This window comes from Giraffa tippelskirchi, chromosome 2 (genome assembly GCF_054371585.1).
Source record: "Giraffa tippelskirchi isolate mGirTip1 chromosome 2, T2T-mGirTip1v1.2.pri, whole genome shotgun sequence".
In the NCBI taxonomy this organism is placed as follows: domain Eukaryota; kingdom Metazoa; phylum Chordata; class Mammalia; order Artiodactyla; family Giraffidae; genus Giraffa; species Giraffa tippelskirchi.
In genome coordinates, this window is record NC_137276.1 from 102,169,963 (window position 1) to 102,187,708 (window position 17,746).

General features: G+C 40.6%; 1 protein-coding gene and 1 non-coding gene across 2 annotated transcripts in view; one reads left to right on the forward strand and one right to left on the reverse strand.

The window, feature by feature from the left end:
* The window catches only part of ACP3 (acid phosphatase 3), a 46,304-nt gene extending 29,630 nt beyond the window's left edge, over positions 1–16,674 (reverse strand). The window contains exons 1-3 of the mRNA XM_081569836.1: positions 16,579–16,674; positions 15,787–15,981; positions 5,005–5,100 (exon numbers count right to left, since the gene is read on the reverse strand). Coding sequence (XP_081425962.1) covers positions 5,005–5,100; positions 15,787–15,912 — 222 coding nt within the window. The 5' untranslated portion in view covers positions 15,913–15,981; positions 16,579–16,674. The remainder of the gene's footprint in view (positions 1–5,004; positions 5,101–15,786; positions 15,982–16,578) is intronic.
* On the forward strand, positions 3,521–3,592 carry TRNAC-ACA (transfer RNA cysteine (anticodon ACA)). Its single transcript has one exon. It is a non-coding gene; the product is annotated as a tRNA-Cys (tRNA).
* Positions 16,675–17,746: the final 1,072 nt, after the last annotated feature.

Here is a 17,746-nt window from a genome sequence, read left to right on the forward strand (position 1 = left end):
ATGAAAAGAGCTGACTCATTGGAAAAGATCCTGATGCTGGGAAAGACTGCGGGCAGGAGGAGAAGGGGACAAGAGAGGATGAGATGGTTGGATGGCATCACCGAATCAATGGACACGAGTTGGAGCAAACTCCAGGAGATACTGAAGGACAAGGACAAGGAACCTTGGTATGCTGCAGTCCATGGGTTTGTGAAGAGTTGGACATGACAGAGCGACTGAACAACAAGTCAAGGGCAGGAATTTGAGCTCCAGAACCTTGTTACTTCAAGAGTGGCCATGTAGCAGCACAATGGGCATCACTTAGGAGTATGTTAGAAATGGAGAATCTCAGGCCATGTCAGACCCAATTAATTAGAATCTGCATTTTAACAAGATCCTCAAATAATTCACTTGCACTTGGAAGATTGAGAACACCAGGAGAAATGGTGGCTAGTCAGGAGAATGCCAGAAGAACCCAGACAGGTCCCACAGTCTGGAAGAATCTTTTGGTTTTAGTGGAACATTACAGCAAGGGAACCAGAGTCTTGACAGAACCATAGAGACCATGGAGCAGCCCTGCCTTTTTATAACCCTTCTCTTTTTCAGGAAGCCAGAAGTTATGTAGGCTGTGGTGGGAAGAGCTCTGATGGGAGCCAGAAGATGCTGGCCTCAAATAGCCTCTTCGCGTTCTCTCCTCGTTGAGATGATGCAGTTAGGACAGTAATCCTCAGCCTTCACTACACACTAGATCAAGGAGTTTCTAAAAATCCCACTCTTCAGGCTGCACTCTATATGGATTAAATAAGAAACTTTCAGGCCGACAACAGTACTTTGTAAAGCTCTCCAAGTAGTTCCAATATTTAGCCAAGATCAAGACCCATTAATTTAGGGTAGATATTCAACTCTAAACATGCTATGATATTTTCTTAATATATTTAAACCATATTTTGGTCAGGACAGAAGCAATACATGGGGGCTTGTGGCTCCAAACAGAAGGTTAATCCACTTACACAGGTGAAGAGGGCAGGGCAGTGGAGTATGACCACAGATGTCTTTGTTTCCCAGTTCACCTTCTTGGGTGCTCTTTAGGAAGTAGGGCTCCCTGTGTTTAACTGACGATTTTTTTTTTAAATAAATTTATTTACTTTAGTTGGGGGCTAATTGCTTTACAATATTGTAGTGTTTTTTTTGCCATATATTGACATGAATCAGCCATGGGTTTACATGTGTTCCCCATCCTGAACGCCCCTCCCACACCCCTCCCCATCCCATCCCTCTGGGTCATCCCATTGCCCCAGCCCTGAGCATTTGTCTCATGCATCGAACCTGGAATGGTGTTCTGTTTCAAATATGATAATATACATGTTTCAATGCTATTCTCTCAGATCGTCCCACCCTCACCTTCTCCCTCAGTGTCCATAAAACTGTTCTATGCATCTGTGTCTCTTATTCTGTCTCATATATAGTGTTATCGTTACCATCTTTCAAATTCCATATATATGCATTAGTATACTGTATTGGTGTTTTTCTTTCTGGCTTACTTCACTCTGTATAATGGGCTCCAGTTTCATCCATCTCAATAGAACTGATTCAAATGTATTCTTTTTAATGGCTGAGTAATATTCCATTGTGTATATGTACCACAGCTTCCTTATCCATTCGACTGTTGATGGACATCTAGGTTGCTTCCATGTCCTGGCTATTATAAACAGTGCTGCGATGAACATTGGGGTACACATGTCTCTTTCAATTCTGGTTTCCTCGGTGTGTATGCCCAGCAGTAGGATTGCTGTGTCGTATGGCAGTTCTATTTCCAGTTTTTTAAGGAATCTCCACACTGTTCTCCATAGTGGCTGTACTAGTTTGCATTCCCACCAACAGTGCAAGAAGGTTCCCTTTTCTCCACACCCTCTCCAGCATTTATTGCTTGTAGTCTTTTGGATAGCAGCCATTCTGACGGGCGTGAAATGGTACCTCATTGTGGTTTTGATTTGCATTTCTCTGATAATGAGTGATGTTGAACATCTTTTCATGTGTTTGTTAGCCATCTGTATGTCTTCTTTGGAGAAATGTCTGTTTAGTTCTTTGGCCCATTTTTTGATTGGGTCGTTTATTTTTCTGGAATTGAGCTGCAGGAGTAGCTTGTATATTTTTGAGATTAATTGTTTGTCTGTTGCTTCGTTTGCTATTATTTTCTCCCATTCTGAAGGCTGTCTTTTCACCTTGCTTATATTTCCTTTGTTGTGCAAAAGCTTTTAATTTTAATTAGGTCCCATTTGTTTATTTTTGCTTTTATTTCCAATATTCTGGGAGGTGCGTCATGGAGGATCCTGCTGTGATTTATGTTAGAGAGTGTTCTGCCTATGTTTTCCTCTAGGAGTTTTATAGTTTCTGGTCTTACGTTTAGATCTTTAATCCATTTTGAGTTTATTTTTGTGTATGGTGTTAGAAAGTGTTCTAGTTTCATTCTTCTACAAGTGGTTGACCAGTTTTCCCAGCATCACTTGTTAAAGAGATTGTCTTTTCTCCATTGTATATTCTTGCCTCCTTTGTCAAAGATAAGGTGACCATAGGTGCATGGATTTATCTCTGGGCTTTCTATATTTTTCCATTGATCTATATTTCTGTCTTTGTGCAAGTACCATACTGTCTTGATGACTGTGACTTTGTAGTAGAGCCTGAAGTCAGGCAGGTTGATTCCTCCAGTTCCATTCTTCTTTCTCAAGATTGCTTTGGCTATTTGAGGTTTTTTATGTTTCCATACAAATTGTGAAATTATTTGTTCTAGTTCTGTGAAAAATACCGTTGGTAGCTTCATAGGGATTGCATTGACTCTATAGATTGCTTTGGGTAGTAAACTCATTTTCACTATATTAATTCTTCCAATCCACGAACACGGTATATTTCTCCATCTGTTTGTGTCCTCTTTGATTTCTTTCACCAGTGTTTTATAGTTTTCTATATATAAGTCTTTTGTTTCTTTAGGTAGATATATTCCTAAGTATTTTATTCTTTTTGTTGCAATGGTGAATGGTATTGTTTCCTTAATTTCTCTTTCTGTCTTCTCATTATTGGTGTAGAGGAATGCAAGGGATTTCTGTGTGTTAATTTTATATCCTGAAACTTTACTATATTCATTGATTAGCTCTAGTAATTTTCTGGTAGAATCTTTAGGATTTTCTATGTGGAGGATCATGTCATCTGCAAACAGTGAGAGTTTTACTTCTTCTTTTCCAATCTGGATTCCTTTTATTTCTTTTTCAGCTCTGATTGCTGTGGCCAAACCTTCCAAAACTCTGTTGAATAGTAGTGGTGAAAGTGGGCACCCTTGCCTTGTTCCTGACTTTAGGGGAAATGCTTTCAATTTTTCACCATTGAGGATAATGTTTGCTGTGGGTTTGTCATATATAGCTTTTATTATGTTGAGGTATGTTCCTTCTATTTCTGCTTTCTGGAGGGTTTTTATCATAAATGGATGTTGAATTTTGTCAAAGGCTTTTTCTGCATCAGTTCAATCCCAATACATCTATCTAACAAAATTTCCCTGGTGGCTCAGATGGTAAAGCGTCTGCCTACAATGCAGGAGGCCTTGGTTCGATCCCTGGGTTGGGAAGATCCCCTGGAGAAGGAAATGGCAACCCACTCCGGTACCCCTGGCCTGGAAAATCTCATGGACAGAGGAGCCTGGTAGGCTACAGTCCATGGGGTCACAAAGAGTCGGACATGACTGAGTAACTTCACTTTCACTTTTCCATCTAACAAAAATAAATTTTAGCAATACTAGTACCAAAGGAAATGAGTTTTCCTAACTCTGCTGATTCAGGATTATTTTCTACTTTCTCAGGTCGAGCCTGAGAAACTCATGGGCTGGCTTGTAAGCAATTCTTGGCTCTCTTCAGCATCTTTTAAGTTCATGTGTTCTTCTGTTATATGCAGAGTACATCATGCAAAATGCCGGGCTGGATGAAGCACAAGCTGGAATCAAGATTGCCAGGAGAAATATCAATAACCTCACATAAGCAGATGACACCACCCTTATGGCAGAAAGTAAAGAGGAACTAAAGAGCCTCTTGATGAAACTGAAAGAGGTGAGTGAAAAAGCTGGCTTAAAACTCAACATTGAAAAAACTAAGATCATGGCACCCAGTCCCATCACTTCATGGCCAATAGATGGGGAAACAATGGAAACAGTGACAGACTTTATTTTTTTGGGCTCCAAAATCACTGCAAATGGTGACTGCAGCCATGAAATTAAAAGACTCTTGCTCCCTGGAAGAAAAGTTATGATCAACCTAGACAGAATATTAGAAAACAGAGATATTACTTTGCCAACAGAGGTCTGTCTAGTCAAGGCTATGGTTTTTCCAGTAGTCATGTATGGATGTGAGAGTTGGACTATGAAGAAAGTTAAGTGCAGAAGAATATTCATTGGAAGGACAGATGGTGAAGCTGAAACTCCAATACTTTGGCCACCTGATGTGAAGACCTGACTCACTGGAGAAGACCCTGATGCTGGGAAAGATTGAAGTCAGGAGGAGAAGGGGAAGACAGAGGATGAGATGGTTGGGTGGCATCACCAATTTGATGGACATGAATTTGAGCAAACTCCAGGAGTTTGTGAAGGACAGGGAAGCTTGGTGTGCTGCAGTCCATGGGGTTGCAAAGAGTTGTACACGACTGAGCAATTGAACTGAACTGATTCTTCTGTTGTCCATGCACAACTCATGCTTTAATAAACCTAACAGGAAATCCTATATATATCAAAATTCTATATATTTCTATAATTTTATGTAAAATTTTATACAATTTTCCTACAGTTACTAGTCACTAGGGGTGACTTGATCATGATCAGAAATTGTTGAGCATAATCAAAACACATTTTACACTTTTTAGCTCCCAGGTACCTGTGCAAACACTTCCCAAGATTTGAGTAACTAAAGTAGTTATACAGTTTCAATATATTGTAACGATTCCACACTTTCCCTTAAGAGTCATCAGAAACCCTTAGATGAAAATCCAACCAACCTGAGTGAGTTGGCCAAATCCCTGTGGCCATGAGGATTCCTTAATGGGATCATTAGGAAAGGTTTCAATAGGACTTCGGTCTCCATGTCTAAAAACCTGAAAATAGATTGAGATAGTAATGTTACCAGTTTAAGTGTTTTGCCTCTGTTCACCATGATAGAGGGCTTCCCTTGCAGCTCAGCTGGTAAAGAATATACCTGCAATGTGGGAGACCTGGGTTCAATCCCCGGGTTGGGAAGATCCCCTGGAGAAGGGAAAGGTTATTCACTCCAGCATTCTGGCCTAGAGAATTCCATGGACCGTATAGTCCATGGGGTTGCAAGGAGTCAGACACAACTGAGCAACTTTCTTTTACTTTTTTTTTTTTTTTATTGTGATGGAGGTTTCTTCTAAACCTCTGGTTCTCAACATTGGATGCTCACTGGAATCAACTGGGGAGTTAAAAAAATTCTAAGGACTGGATTCCTCCCTTGTGATTTTGGCTTAATTACTTTTGGATGCAGCCAGGGCATAAGGATTTTAAAAACCTCCTTGAGTAAATTTTAGGTTAAGAACTACTATTCTAAGTTTACTAACACTTTTCTAATAGCTCATCATCTTGTTATTCACACTACTAGAAACACAGGAAAACTGTTAGTGAACTGTTATTGTTCCAAGTAATGTGAATGAGAATGATGAGTCATTAGAAGTCAGGTGACCCACAAGTGGAGAATGATTTGTACAGCAGATAGGGCAAGAGGGAAAACAAAGCTTAGCAAGATCACATTATTACAGACAAGCTCTGGTGAGAAATATCCCTTCCATAATTATGATTATAGTAGTAACAGTGTCAACATTTTGACATGTAATAATAGTCACTTTTAAATGCTACATACAGTTTGTGACCATCTTTGGCCAATGATTTATTAGTTTTTAGGAAGTTAAGGATAAAGAACTTGCCTGTGAAATTAGAAAAACTAATTCTCAACACTTTAAGAACATACTTCTGGATCTGTGTGCACGTCATCGTGCTTCTTTGCAAATTTTACTCTTTGGGGAGAGTAGTCTGGACTTTGAAATCTTGGTGAGTGAAAGTTGCTCAGTTGTGTCTGACTCTTTGTGACCACATGGACTATATAGTCTGTGGAATTCTCCAGGCCATAACACTGGAGTGGGTAGCCTTTCCCTTCTCAAAAGGATCTTCCCAACCCAGGGATTGAACCCAGGTCTCCCACATTGCAGGCGGATTCTTTACCAACTGAACCACAAGGGAAGCCCAAGAATACAGGAGTGAGTAACCTATCCTTTCTCCAGCAGATCTTCCTGACCCAGGAATCGAACTAGGGTTGAAACCTTGGTACTTTGATTTTAATATGCTTTCTGAATAGCATATCAAACCAAACACAAAGCTATTTTATAAGCAAAAGATAAGAAAAGAAAAACTCAAGAAAAACAAGATGATGTCTGCATTGGTGTTAGCAAACATTTTTAATACAGAGGAAGGCTGCCTAACACCTTGCATTCTTTGAGACTTCCTGTACTGGTCACGTGTACTACCTGGCTAACATGCTCCATTGAAAAGAAGCCAAGAGGCTGCTCTTTTGAAATCTTGTAAAATAGCTCAACAGATACAGAGTAAGGAACAGTCTCAGACTTTAGTCATCTATGAGATGGGATTCCAGGAAAAAGAAAAGGAGGGAGGCTTCTGAGACCTGGGTTGTGTCTCTGGTGTTTGAAGAAAACTTATCTTTCGGCCGTCTGAACTGGTAAGAAATTGAAATTTCAGTAGAACAGGCTATGGCAAACAGAGGGACAATGGTGTGGTGGATCTTAAGAAACTATTTTGGTCAGGTAAGGAATTATTGTCATGAATGTTCCCTTAGCTGTGTACTCTCTGATGAGCACCTATAGTTACTAGTCACTAGGGGTGACTTGATCATGATCAGAAATTGTTGAGGCTAATCATTAGTGCTTCTCTTTCCACAATCAAAACACATTTTACACTTTTTAGATCCCAAGTAATTGTGGAAAGTACTTGAGGGCTTCCTTGGTGCTTCAGACTGTAAAGAATCTGCAATGCAGGAGACCTGGATGGGGAAGATCCCCTGGAGAAGGAAAAGGCATGCCACTCAAGTAGGTATGGAGGAGTCTATGGGCAGAGGATCCTGGCAGGCTATAGTCCATGGGGTCGCAAAGAGTAGGACATGACTAAGCGACTAAGACTTTCAGATCTGAGTAACAAAATTACTATATGGTTTCAATGGATTATAAACTCCACATTGTTTAGTTTCTAGAGTTTCTCATCCTTAGCACAGTTGACATTTTGGCTGTGGAGGACTGTCCTGTGCATAGTAGGGATGTTTAGCAATGTCCATGGCCTTTGCCCACTAGATGCCAGTAGCATTCCCCAGTTGTGACATTGCCAAATGTCCCCCAGGGGCCAAAACCAACCCTAGCTAAGAGCCACTGAACCAAGAGAAGTTGGATGAGACAGACACTATAGCAAAATAAATTACAACGCTTCCTACCAGCCTATAATCACAATAACTCAACAATTTTTGAATGCTTGCTTTGTCCTAGAAGCTGTGCTTCTCATATATCTAATCCTCTCATGAATTCTACAAAGCAGTTATTATCATTATCTTCATTTCACACACCAGAAAACTGACCTTAATTAAATGACCTGCCTGAGGTCACACGGTGCGTAAGTGGTTGAGCAGAAATACAAACAGGTTTTGTGAGTCCAACACCAGCTTCTGAACCCACATAAGAGACTCATTTCTCTCTGCTCTAACATGCCTCTTAGCCTTCCACCAGTGGAAAATCTGGGACTTGCTGCTTTTTTATGAACTAAAATTGGAAATTATGTGTGTGTGGGTGGGGGTGGGGTTTGTGTTGCATCAGAGGAAACCAAAACCTTGATGTAAGAAACATCCTCAAACATTATTTAAAAGATAAATCTAAGGATATGCAACTAAATGACAGGATGGCCTGGGGAGAAAAACAAGTGTGGTATCCTTAGATGAGTATCTTAAAGAGCAAAGGTGAAAAAAAACCATAAGACATGGGCAAGGTTTCCTGCTTTGTTTTACAGGTCAGGAATAATTGTACTCCCCTACATTTCAGTGGCTTTCCAGGTGGTGTGGTAAAGAATATGCCAGCTAATGCATGAGAAACAAGAGACGTGGGTTCAATCCTTGGATAGGGAAGATCTACTGAAATGGCAACCCACTCCAGTATTCTTGCCTGGAAAATTTCATGGACACAGGAGCCTGGCAGGCTCCATGCGGTTGCAAAGAGTCGGACATAACTGAGCACACATGCACACAAATTAGTAGGTTTTCAGGGTTTCTGAGGTAGTGGCTCACACATGCTATGAACTCTTTGGAAGGGGTGTTCCACAGAAACACTTAATGAACCATCTCCCACCTCCAGTGCTAGAGATCAAAATGTATATGTGTGTGTGTGCACACCTGTCCCTCAAGCACATGAAGGTGGCATTCTCGAGCTTCTGGAGCTTCTTCACTTTACTTGGAGCCTTTGGACTATGCTCAGGAATTTTTTTTTTAAGTCTGTGGCAGGGCAATCTTCTTAACTGCTGCCCTGCCAAAATTTATATCTTCTGTTCTCAGTCCAGCAATCACACTCTATCAAATCCTTTAGAAGCCTAAGACTACTGGTACTACTGTACTACTGGTACTAAACCTACTAGTACTGCAGACTATTTGTGGTACCAGTAGTAATTACAAAAGGAAGACATCCAGGATAATAACCCCTTATGTTTGTGTTTCCATGGTTTTGTACAACTCTTTCCCCTGCCATCTCTTAATTCTTACAACTCTATGAGGACAGATTGGCACTATTGCTGCACTGAAAAGCAAGGCTTAAAGAGATGAAATAAGCCATCCAGATCTCTTGCCTCCCTCCCATGATTGCTAGCCCATTGGTTTCCCCACCATATCACATTTACTTTACCCTTTTAAATCAAAGGGGAATTCCCTAGTAGCTCAAATGGTACAGAATCTGCCTGCAATGCAGGAGACCTGGGTTTGATCCCTGGATAAAGAAGATCCCTGGAGAAGGGCATGGCAACCCACTCCAGGATTCTTGCCTGGAGAAGTCCATGGACAGAGGAGCCTGGTGGTCTACAGTCCATGGGGTCACAAAGAGTTGGACAAAACTGAGCAACTTTCACTACTACTAATAAATCAAAGGTAACTTTTTAAAAAGAACCATGATTTGCTACCCATATGACTGATCCTGCTCCACTGAGTCTGTTGACCAGATTTGGTGTACTGTGTATGATGTAGAGACCCTGATGACTGGAGGACATCTTGTCTAGTCCCCTTTCCCTGCCATCAGTCAAGAGCTCTTTTAAAGTGTAAGTCAGAATAGTGTCTTGATTGCTTTAGAACCCTCTAATGCCCTCTCATTCTATCACACTTTTTTTTTTTGCAGAAAATTAGAAAAATATACAAAAATAGAGATTTTTATAATGAGCCACTATGAATCCATCACTTGCTCCAACAACGATCAGCTCATGTGTGGCCAGTCTTGTTTCATGTACTCCCACTGACTCTCAGACATTATATCATTTCCCACTGCTCTTTGCATAAAATTCAAAGTCCTTACAACAGCTCACTAGACACTACCTGATGTGGTCCTGCCCACCGCCATGTTCTTCCCTTACATTTTTGCTAAACATGCTTAGCCAGAGGAGACTCTGCTGTTCTATCCAGTACAAGTGTTCCAGTTTCAGGGCCCTCATGTTCTATCTTCCTGGAATGTCCAACTTCTGCATCTCCTGGCACATTCAGTTGGTTGCTGAGAGAACTTGGCTTGTGGCATTAAACTCCACTTATTTTGTTAGGTGTGTTCCAAGTCATGACAATTTCTTGATGGACAAACCTTGCCATGGAGAAAAAGTTTATTTAATTTTCTTCTTTTAGGAACTGAGAAATAACTCCTTTGGTAAAGAGAATTAAAAAGTGAAAGACTTTGGGTAGAAAGGAATGAGTTGAGTAAATGAAGGACACTCCAGAGGTAAGAAGGGAAGCCAACTGCTTCTTAAGGGATTCAGGGTGGGAATGCACCCTGCACTCTCCATGAGGAAGGCTGAAAGGCCTGGCATGCTAATGGGATGTATTTAGGGCCCAGGAGGATACTGAGCCTGCAGGAGAGAGGAGGGATGAAACTGTATGTTAAACTGAGTGGAACTGCATGACATCTCAGAAAAGTTCTGGGCTTGAGTTGGTTAGACCTGGATTCAAACCCCTGCTTTGTCAACACCTAGCCAGGTGATCCGGGGAAAATGATTTAACTTAAACTTTTTCATGTCTCGATTTCTCTCTCTGTAAAATGAGATCATTACTTCCCATACAGGAAGATCACGAAAATTAAATGTGTAATACATGCAGAGCTATCATCATAGTACTGAACATATAGGATATATTTAGTACATGAGATTTGTTATTGTATTCGTTACTATTATTTTGGTTATCGTTGTTACATTATTCAGGCTTTAACTTAGCTATCCACTGCACTTCCTTTCCTGCTGGCAACAGCAAGGAGCATATTAGGGCAAATGAGAACTACCCGTTGAGCAAAGGGAAATAGCCCTCCTTCAAAAACCATTTCTATTAATTTCTAATCATCTCTTCCCCACTTTTATTTTCCTGACTGTGAAGAATAACTAATTCTTCCTTTGGATTTAGGACGTGTTGAAAGCTTTCAAGAGCCCATGGTGGCAACCTGGCTGGCTGAAATGACTTGAGCCTCAATATAATGTCCCTGATCAGTTCATTACCCTGAAAATTTGCTAAATTGGTATAAAAGTGAGAGAAGGTCATGTAAGTAAACTGAAGTGGCTTCTTACTTGTCCCAGTACCAACCCTCAGTTCAGAGTGATCTGTACAGAAAATGACTCTGAAGGACCTACAGTTCCCTGGATAGCTTCACTGCTTTTCAGCCCTGGCAATTAGGGGGCCACAGCACAGGGGAGAGATATCAGAGGGCTGTCTGTGAGTTGAGGCTGGAGCCCTGGCTTTTGTTTTCCAAGAGAGAGTTTTATCTGGTACATATGTCTTTTATAAGCCAATCCACAAGTAGGAGATGTGCCACCAGACAGTTGCACCCAGTATACCACAGAGAAGCCCCAGATCCTTCCCATTTCTGTTGTGTAATACCAAGATGATATCACAGGCCTTACTGGATCATTTGGGGGATTCAAAATACAAAGTGCAAGGAAACTGGTATCTCGTGGATGCTTATAATTTGGTAGCTGTAAGCGTAATTTTTACTTTAATAGAAGTGAAAAGGAGGTTTACAAGCCTTGTAAAGTTCCTGCCAGTGTTCAAGGGTACTGTTCAAATGTGGGCGGTGAAGATGAAAGCAGATAAAAGGACAATCGTAATCCATTCTAGCAAAAAGTTAAGAAGGAACTGTGTGTGTACCAAAAGTTAAGAAGGAAAAGACCTGCAGATCAGGAGATTAGTAAGTCAAACAATGGTTGAAATGAGTAAAATCTGTTTAACTTGTCATGTTTTAAATATATACTTTTTCCAGTTTTTATTGGGCCAGGGACCTAAATCTGGGAAGAAAACTGATCAAATTTAAAAGCAAAAGGACATGTAAATACTTCATTGTTTGAGAATAAAAAGAATAGATAGAAAAAAATTGACATTTTAATCAACTGGTTATATGAACATTATTTTTTAAAAAAATGAAAGAAGCTCATGTAAATAAACTGAAGCAGCCTTCAGTTTACTGTTTAAAAAAAAAACCACACATGAGGTAATTGAGTGAGTATATACAGAGTATATATACATAGTGAACACAACACAGCAGTTGCAAACTTTAAGGCATTTACCAGATAGGCTTCTCAGTACTTTTGTATATCAACTCAAGCCTCACAATAACTCCATGAAATACTATTATCCTAATTTTACTGATGATGAAACTAAGACACAGGTAGGTTAAGTTACTCATCTGAAGTCCCACAGCTTGGAAGAGGTTAGCTGGCATTCAAACCCCAGTGGTCTGATTCATGATGCTGCAGTTTTAACCACTACATTGTATGGGATTGTGTAATACACAAGACTGTAAATTTCTTTGATATTTACATCCATTTATTCTCTTTTTACTGGATCATGCAACTTGCAGGATCTATCCCAACCAGGGACTGAATGCTGGGACCTTGGCAATGAAAACACTGAGTCGCATCCACTGGACTGCCAGGGAATTCCCTCTCATAATTTTTTTCAAGAAGTTCAAATGTTTAAGGCCTTTCATGTACCCTGTCTCCATGATGTCATCATTTTCCCAACAACCAAAATTAGAAAACAGGGTCGTTTTGACTTCTTTCTCTTTCTTAATATACACAGTTAACCCAAAGAGATTCTTCTGCCTCCACAAGTTTTAAAACAGACTGATACTTTTCCCCCCAATTCTATTGCTTTCTGATCTAACTGGATCCTCACTTTGCTCTTTCTGACCTTTGGTAGTATCCCCTGTGTATTCTCCTCTCTAGCTTCTCCCCTCCTCAAGCTGTGTGTGCTAAGTCGCTTCAGTCATGTCCAACTCTTTGCAACCCTATGGACTGTAGCCTGCCAGTCTCCTCTGTCCATGGGGTTCTCCAGGCAAGAATACTGCCATGCCCTCCGCCAGGGGCTCTTTCTCACCGAGAGATTGAACCCACATCTCTTATGTCTCTTTCATTGGCAGGTGGGTTCTTTACCACTAATGCCACCTGGGAAGCCCTCTTTAAGTGTACTTACATACAGATGTGTGTCTCCCACAAGACAAAATACATAAGTATTCACAGGTGTTAGAAATTGAGTGCAAACACAGTAACCTGTTAGCCTAACGTTCCAGCGGACATGGTAACTATCTAATATCTTCAATTCTCCTTGGTGAAAAATGACGAAAGGTCAAGTAGAACCTTTAAGGACGTTATATTAGAATATTAAAGACTCTGAAAAGTCCTACATTTAAGAGACTTTTAAACACAGTTTAATTCACATTTTCTTCCCAAAACTGATTTGACTATAGAAACCTATTTTTTAAAATCAATCAAAACCTGTTAACAACTTGTCAAACTAGCATTCCACTAGATACACACTGGTGAACCTGTTTCAAAAGAGCACGTGGTGACTCTGTTCATGAGAGAACAAGAACCGGACAGTTTCCTGCTATTTCTGCCAAGAACAGTTTTTCAGAATTGAGGAAGATTTATTTTTCTTGCATTGCAGTGGAAAACCGCTGCTGAATATGTGTGAAGCCAACACACAGACCTTGATGGGGAGGCCTCAGCTCCATGTGCTGGGTTAGACATACATGGCAGGAACAGAATATGTCTAGTGGTTAAGGGCAGGTTTCTGAAATCATACAGCCTGGGTTCAAATCTTAGCTGTGTGACCATGAGCAAGTTGCTTATTCTTTTTGTGCCTCAATTCCTCCAACTATAAAGCAGAGTTAATAAGGTTTTTACAAAAACCTCATAGAACAGTTCCCAGATTTAGCAAACAAAAATGTAGGATGCCCCAATATTGCATGTAAACATATATATATTAAAAAACTATTTGCTGTTTATCTGAAATACAAATTTAACTGGGCATCCTGTGTTTTCTGGTAACCCTATTTTGTAGGGTTGTTGGGAGGACAATGTAACATAATTCATATTGAAATATCATTGAGATATTTGTTTGCTAATCTGAGAACTGTTGCCCAGTGGCTGCCCAGTGCCTGCAATGCAGGCAGTGCCCAGTGCCTAGTGCCCACAATGCAGGAGATGTGGGTTTGATCCCTGGGTCAGGAAGATCCCCGGGGAGACAAATGGCATCCCACTCCAGTATTCTTGCCATGGACAGAGGAGCCTGGTGGGCTACATGGGGTCACAAAAGAGTCAGACATGACTTACTGACTAAACAGCAACAACAATCTTTCTTTCACTCTGGTTCTCCTAATCATTTTTAGGGAATTCCCTGGGTATATAATCGAACCATTTATAGTCAGATATTTTCTATAATCAGTAAAAAGAACATAGTAATATCTTCTGGCTTAAGTCCTTAGATATAGTTTTATGGCAAAGAAAAATGTATTGTTGCCTCAATCTACCATTAATGGAAGAAAGCTGTGGTAGGAAAAATTGTTAACATTAGTCTTGTATAGTAATTGTTAAAAAATCTTTTAGCTTCAAGAGAGCTAACTTTGTAAGCTTTTTCTTAGGGAAGAATTGACTTGTATTTCCTGAACACATGTTAACCAAGAATGGAGAGGGAAAAAGGAAACCTATAACAGTTTGATAGCCAGGAAAGCAAGCCTGGGCTGTTGTAAAACATGGAGGAGAGAATGGACCAGATGCAGTTAGGTGCAAGTTCACTGTAATATCTTGAAGAGGATTACCCCTCTGCCAGCTTGTCACAGTGTTGACAGTGCAATTTCTGCAGATATAAGTAGAAGTCTAACTCACATGGATTTCCCTATATAAAGTACACAATGTTATAAAGACTTTCTTTTTCAACACAGAAGCCTGAATTCTGTGAATACTGGTGAATCTTTTGTAAATAAATTGATGATATGTTCCTCTGGTTCTCTCTCTCTCATTGTTGATTTATGACCTAGTAAAGATTTACTGGATGAAGAATCATGATTTGCAAAAACATATGGTTATGAAATTTTTCTGTAGAAGGGAAAGAAAGAAGTTCTGAGTACAGCAAGCTGAGAAAAAAAAAGACATTCATGTTTAATTTTTAAGTAAAAGGTGACCTCCCTTGAAAGTATAACAATAAGTTTTGGATCTTCTTTCAGGAAGAAAATGTACTTATCAGCATACTTCTACTCTATCAGATGAGAAGATATGATAAAGAAAAAAAGATGGAGAGAGCCTATAAGATACACGGAGAGGGTCAGAGGCAAGAGACAGTGAGTGAAACAGGAAAAAGAGAAATAGAAAAACAGAGACAATCAAGGATCAAGGCAGAAACCAAGAGATATAAAAGAATCAATTTCAGGACTGTTAGTAAAGTGGTTAATCCCCTTTACTTCACAAACTCTCTCCCTAGTTTTTAAAATGATGCCATCAGTATATCTTCTTGCCTTGACAACATCCATTAGCCTCCCTATCCCCCTTTCCTAATTTGTCACGCTTCCTAACATATCACATGGATGGGGAAAAACATGATTTTAATGATCAACCATGGGGTTTGGGTGGACTCCAGGAGTTGGTGATGGACAAGGAGGCCTGGTGTGCTGCGGTTCATGGGGTCGCAAAGAGTTGGACATGACTGAGCGACTGAACTAAAAAAAATGATCAACCAAGTCTGTTTCAGGAAGTCATCCTAGAATTCTTGAGTTTTACTTTTATGCTTCAAATACTGCTTATAAATATGTTTTCTAATTACCTGATAAACAAAAAGAGAAGGGGTTATTAAATTGAGAAGATGACAGTTTTTTGGCTTGCCAACAAATAATCATTAAACTGAATGAAACCAGTCTAGCTACTGGTGCTAAACAGACCTAAAGGAGGCACCTCCTGGTCTCGTGTGGTTATCAAGAGGAAAACATTTAAGGCAGTTGTAAAGTAAGTAAATAACATTGGCAACATAAAAAATATCCAAACCAAACAGGCTTTTGTTAGGACACGTTGGTTCTTCTTTACAAGGAACTTGCAAAACTTGCTTATTCACTTTCTGAGTTGGGTCTCTGGGAGACTATACTAGGGTAAAATGAAACTGACACTCGGTTTTCAGACCCTGTTGGTAGCAAACAGATTTAAAGGAAAAGCAATGAGAGAAGTCTACTCACCAATGTCACAAACTTCAGTTCCTTGGCTCTCACACCTCCGTCCAGGTCCGGCAGGAAGGAAAGCAGAAGCAACAGGCTGAGGCAAAGTCTTGTTGCCCTGGCCATGAGGAGGGCAGCATTTCTCATCCTGGGGAGAGCTGCTTCAGGCTAGTGTTACGATGTGCTGCTTCCAGGGCAAAGCCATTAGAGGGGAAGCTATTTAACCAAGGATTTGAAAGGGAAGGAGGAACTGGGAGGAGCCAGTTTCCAGGTAGCTTGGGGAGGGATTTAGCCTGTGTCTGGTCAGATCATTTTTGGCTGAGTGTTAGAGTTCATGGTCTTCTGGATTTAAGTTAAAATACTGAGGCCCCGACAGGGGAGAGCTGTTGCTCAGGGTCACAGAACACATGGCTAGATATTTCTTTTCTGCCTTATCTTTATCCTTTTTTAGGTGGGGTGTGATACAACATTTGCTTTGTGGCTGTCACTTGGGAAAGGATTAGACCTCAACTTTGGAAACCTTAGGTTAGTGATTCCTAATCTTTTTGGTAATCTAGAATTATAAGGAGAGAAATATTGAAGGAATTGCAGGTACCAGCATATATTGGGTATATTCTCCAGACCAAAGATAGCTTTCTTCCCTGAAACTCTCATGTAGCCTACTTTTAAGTTGAAGAAAAGTAAGAGCAACTTTGTTTTGAGAATTTTTAGTCACACTTTAAGATATTTGGGGCTCATCTGAGGTATCCCAAAATTAGGATTAGAAGTACCTTTTCTAACCTGACAGTTTAAAAACAACAACAACAAACTAACCTCGAGTTCTGTTATTAGTCACCAACTCTGACCGGGAGTCATATAGTCTGGGTGAGTCACAGCCTTGCTTCTCCAGCAGTGATCTAATCAGGGATGCTATGAGAGAGGATAATCCAGGCTGAGGGAATTTAGATTTCCTTTTTCCCCAACCTGTCAGCCCCATACAGGCTAAAATAGGGTATTGGTGAAGAGCTGCCTGTCAGGATGCTCCCACCCCATCAGCGGAGAGAACACCTCATTCTCTGGTACGGTGCAGTGGGGAGACCTCTGTTGTTATGTGATCATAGGCTGCCAAAGAATGTGGTGGGTGGGAGAGCTGTTGCCTCTTCTGGTGTGGGGGAATATGTGTGGAGAATGAATGCATGTATGGTTAGGGTTTGACATTTAAGGGAACTTGTGACCCTCTCTTTACCATCGAATTCTCCACCTGCCAGTCCCCACTGTCCTTTTTTTTTTTTTTTTAAATAAATTCATTTATTTTAGTTGGGGGCTAATTACTTTACAATATTGTAGTAGTTTTTGCCATACATTGACATGAATCAGCCATGGGTTTACATGTGTTCCCCATCCTGAACCCCCCTCCCACCTCCCTTTTAATGCATGAGATATTGAGGAGATACATGCAGGGAAAAGGGGATGAAAATTGAAAGGTTGCCCAGGTGGGCAGAAACAAAACTGCCACATGGATTCCTGCTGTATATTCCGGGAAACCTGAGAAAGGAAGCTCCAGCACCTGCTGACCACCTGCTTAGTTCTGAACGATGTGCCTTCAATCATGCCAGATACTTGATTCTGTGCAGTGCCTTATTTTCTCAAGAATCACTCAGTTCTTTGTTCTCCTATCTTCTTCCTTGTCTCACCCTTTGATTGCTGTGCACATGCGTGCTCAGTCTTTCAGCTGTGTCTGACTCTTTGTGACCCTATGGACTGTAGCCTGCCATGCTCCTCTGTTCATGGGATTCTCCAGGCAAAAACACTGGAGAGAGTTGCCATTTCCTCTTTCTGGGGATCCTCTCAACCCAGGGATCGAACTGACATCTCCTTTGACTGTTACCTGGCACTATTCTGACTATAGCCTTCATGCTTTCTGATAATGTCTCTGCTTCTTTAACCTATCTGTGCCATCTTGTGCTAGGTAACTACCTCTCACCCAGACCCTACTTGCACT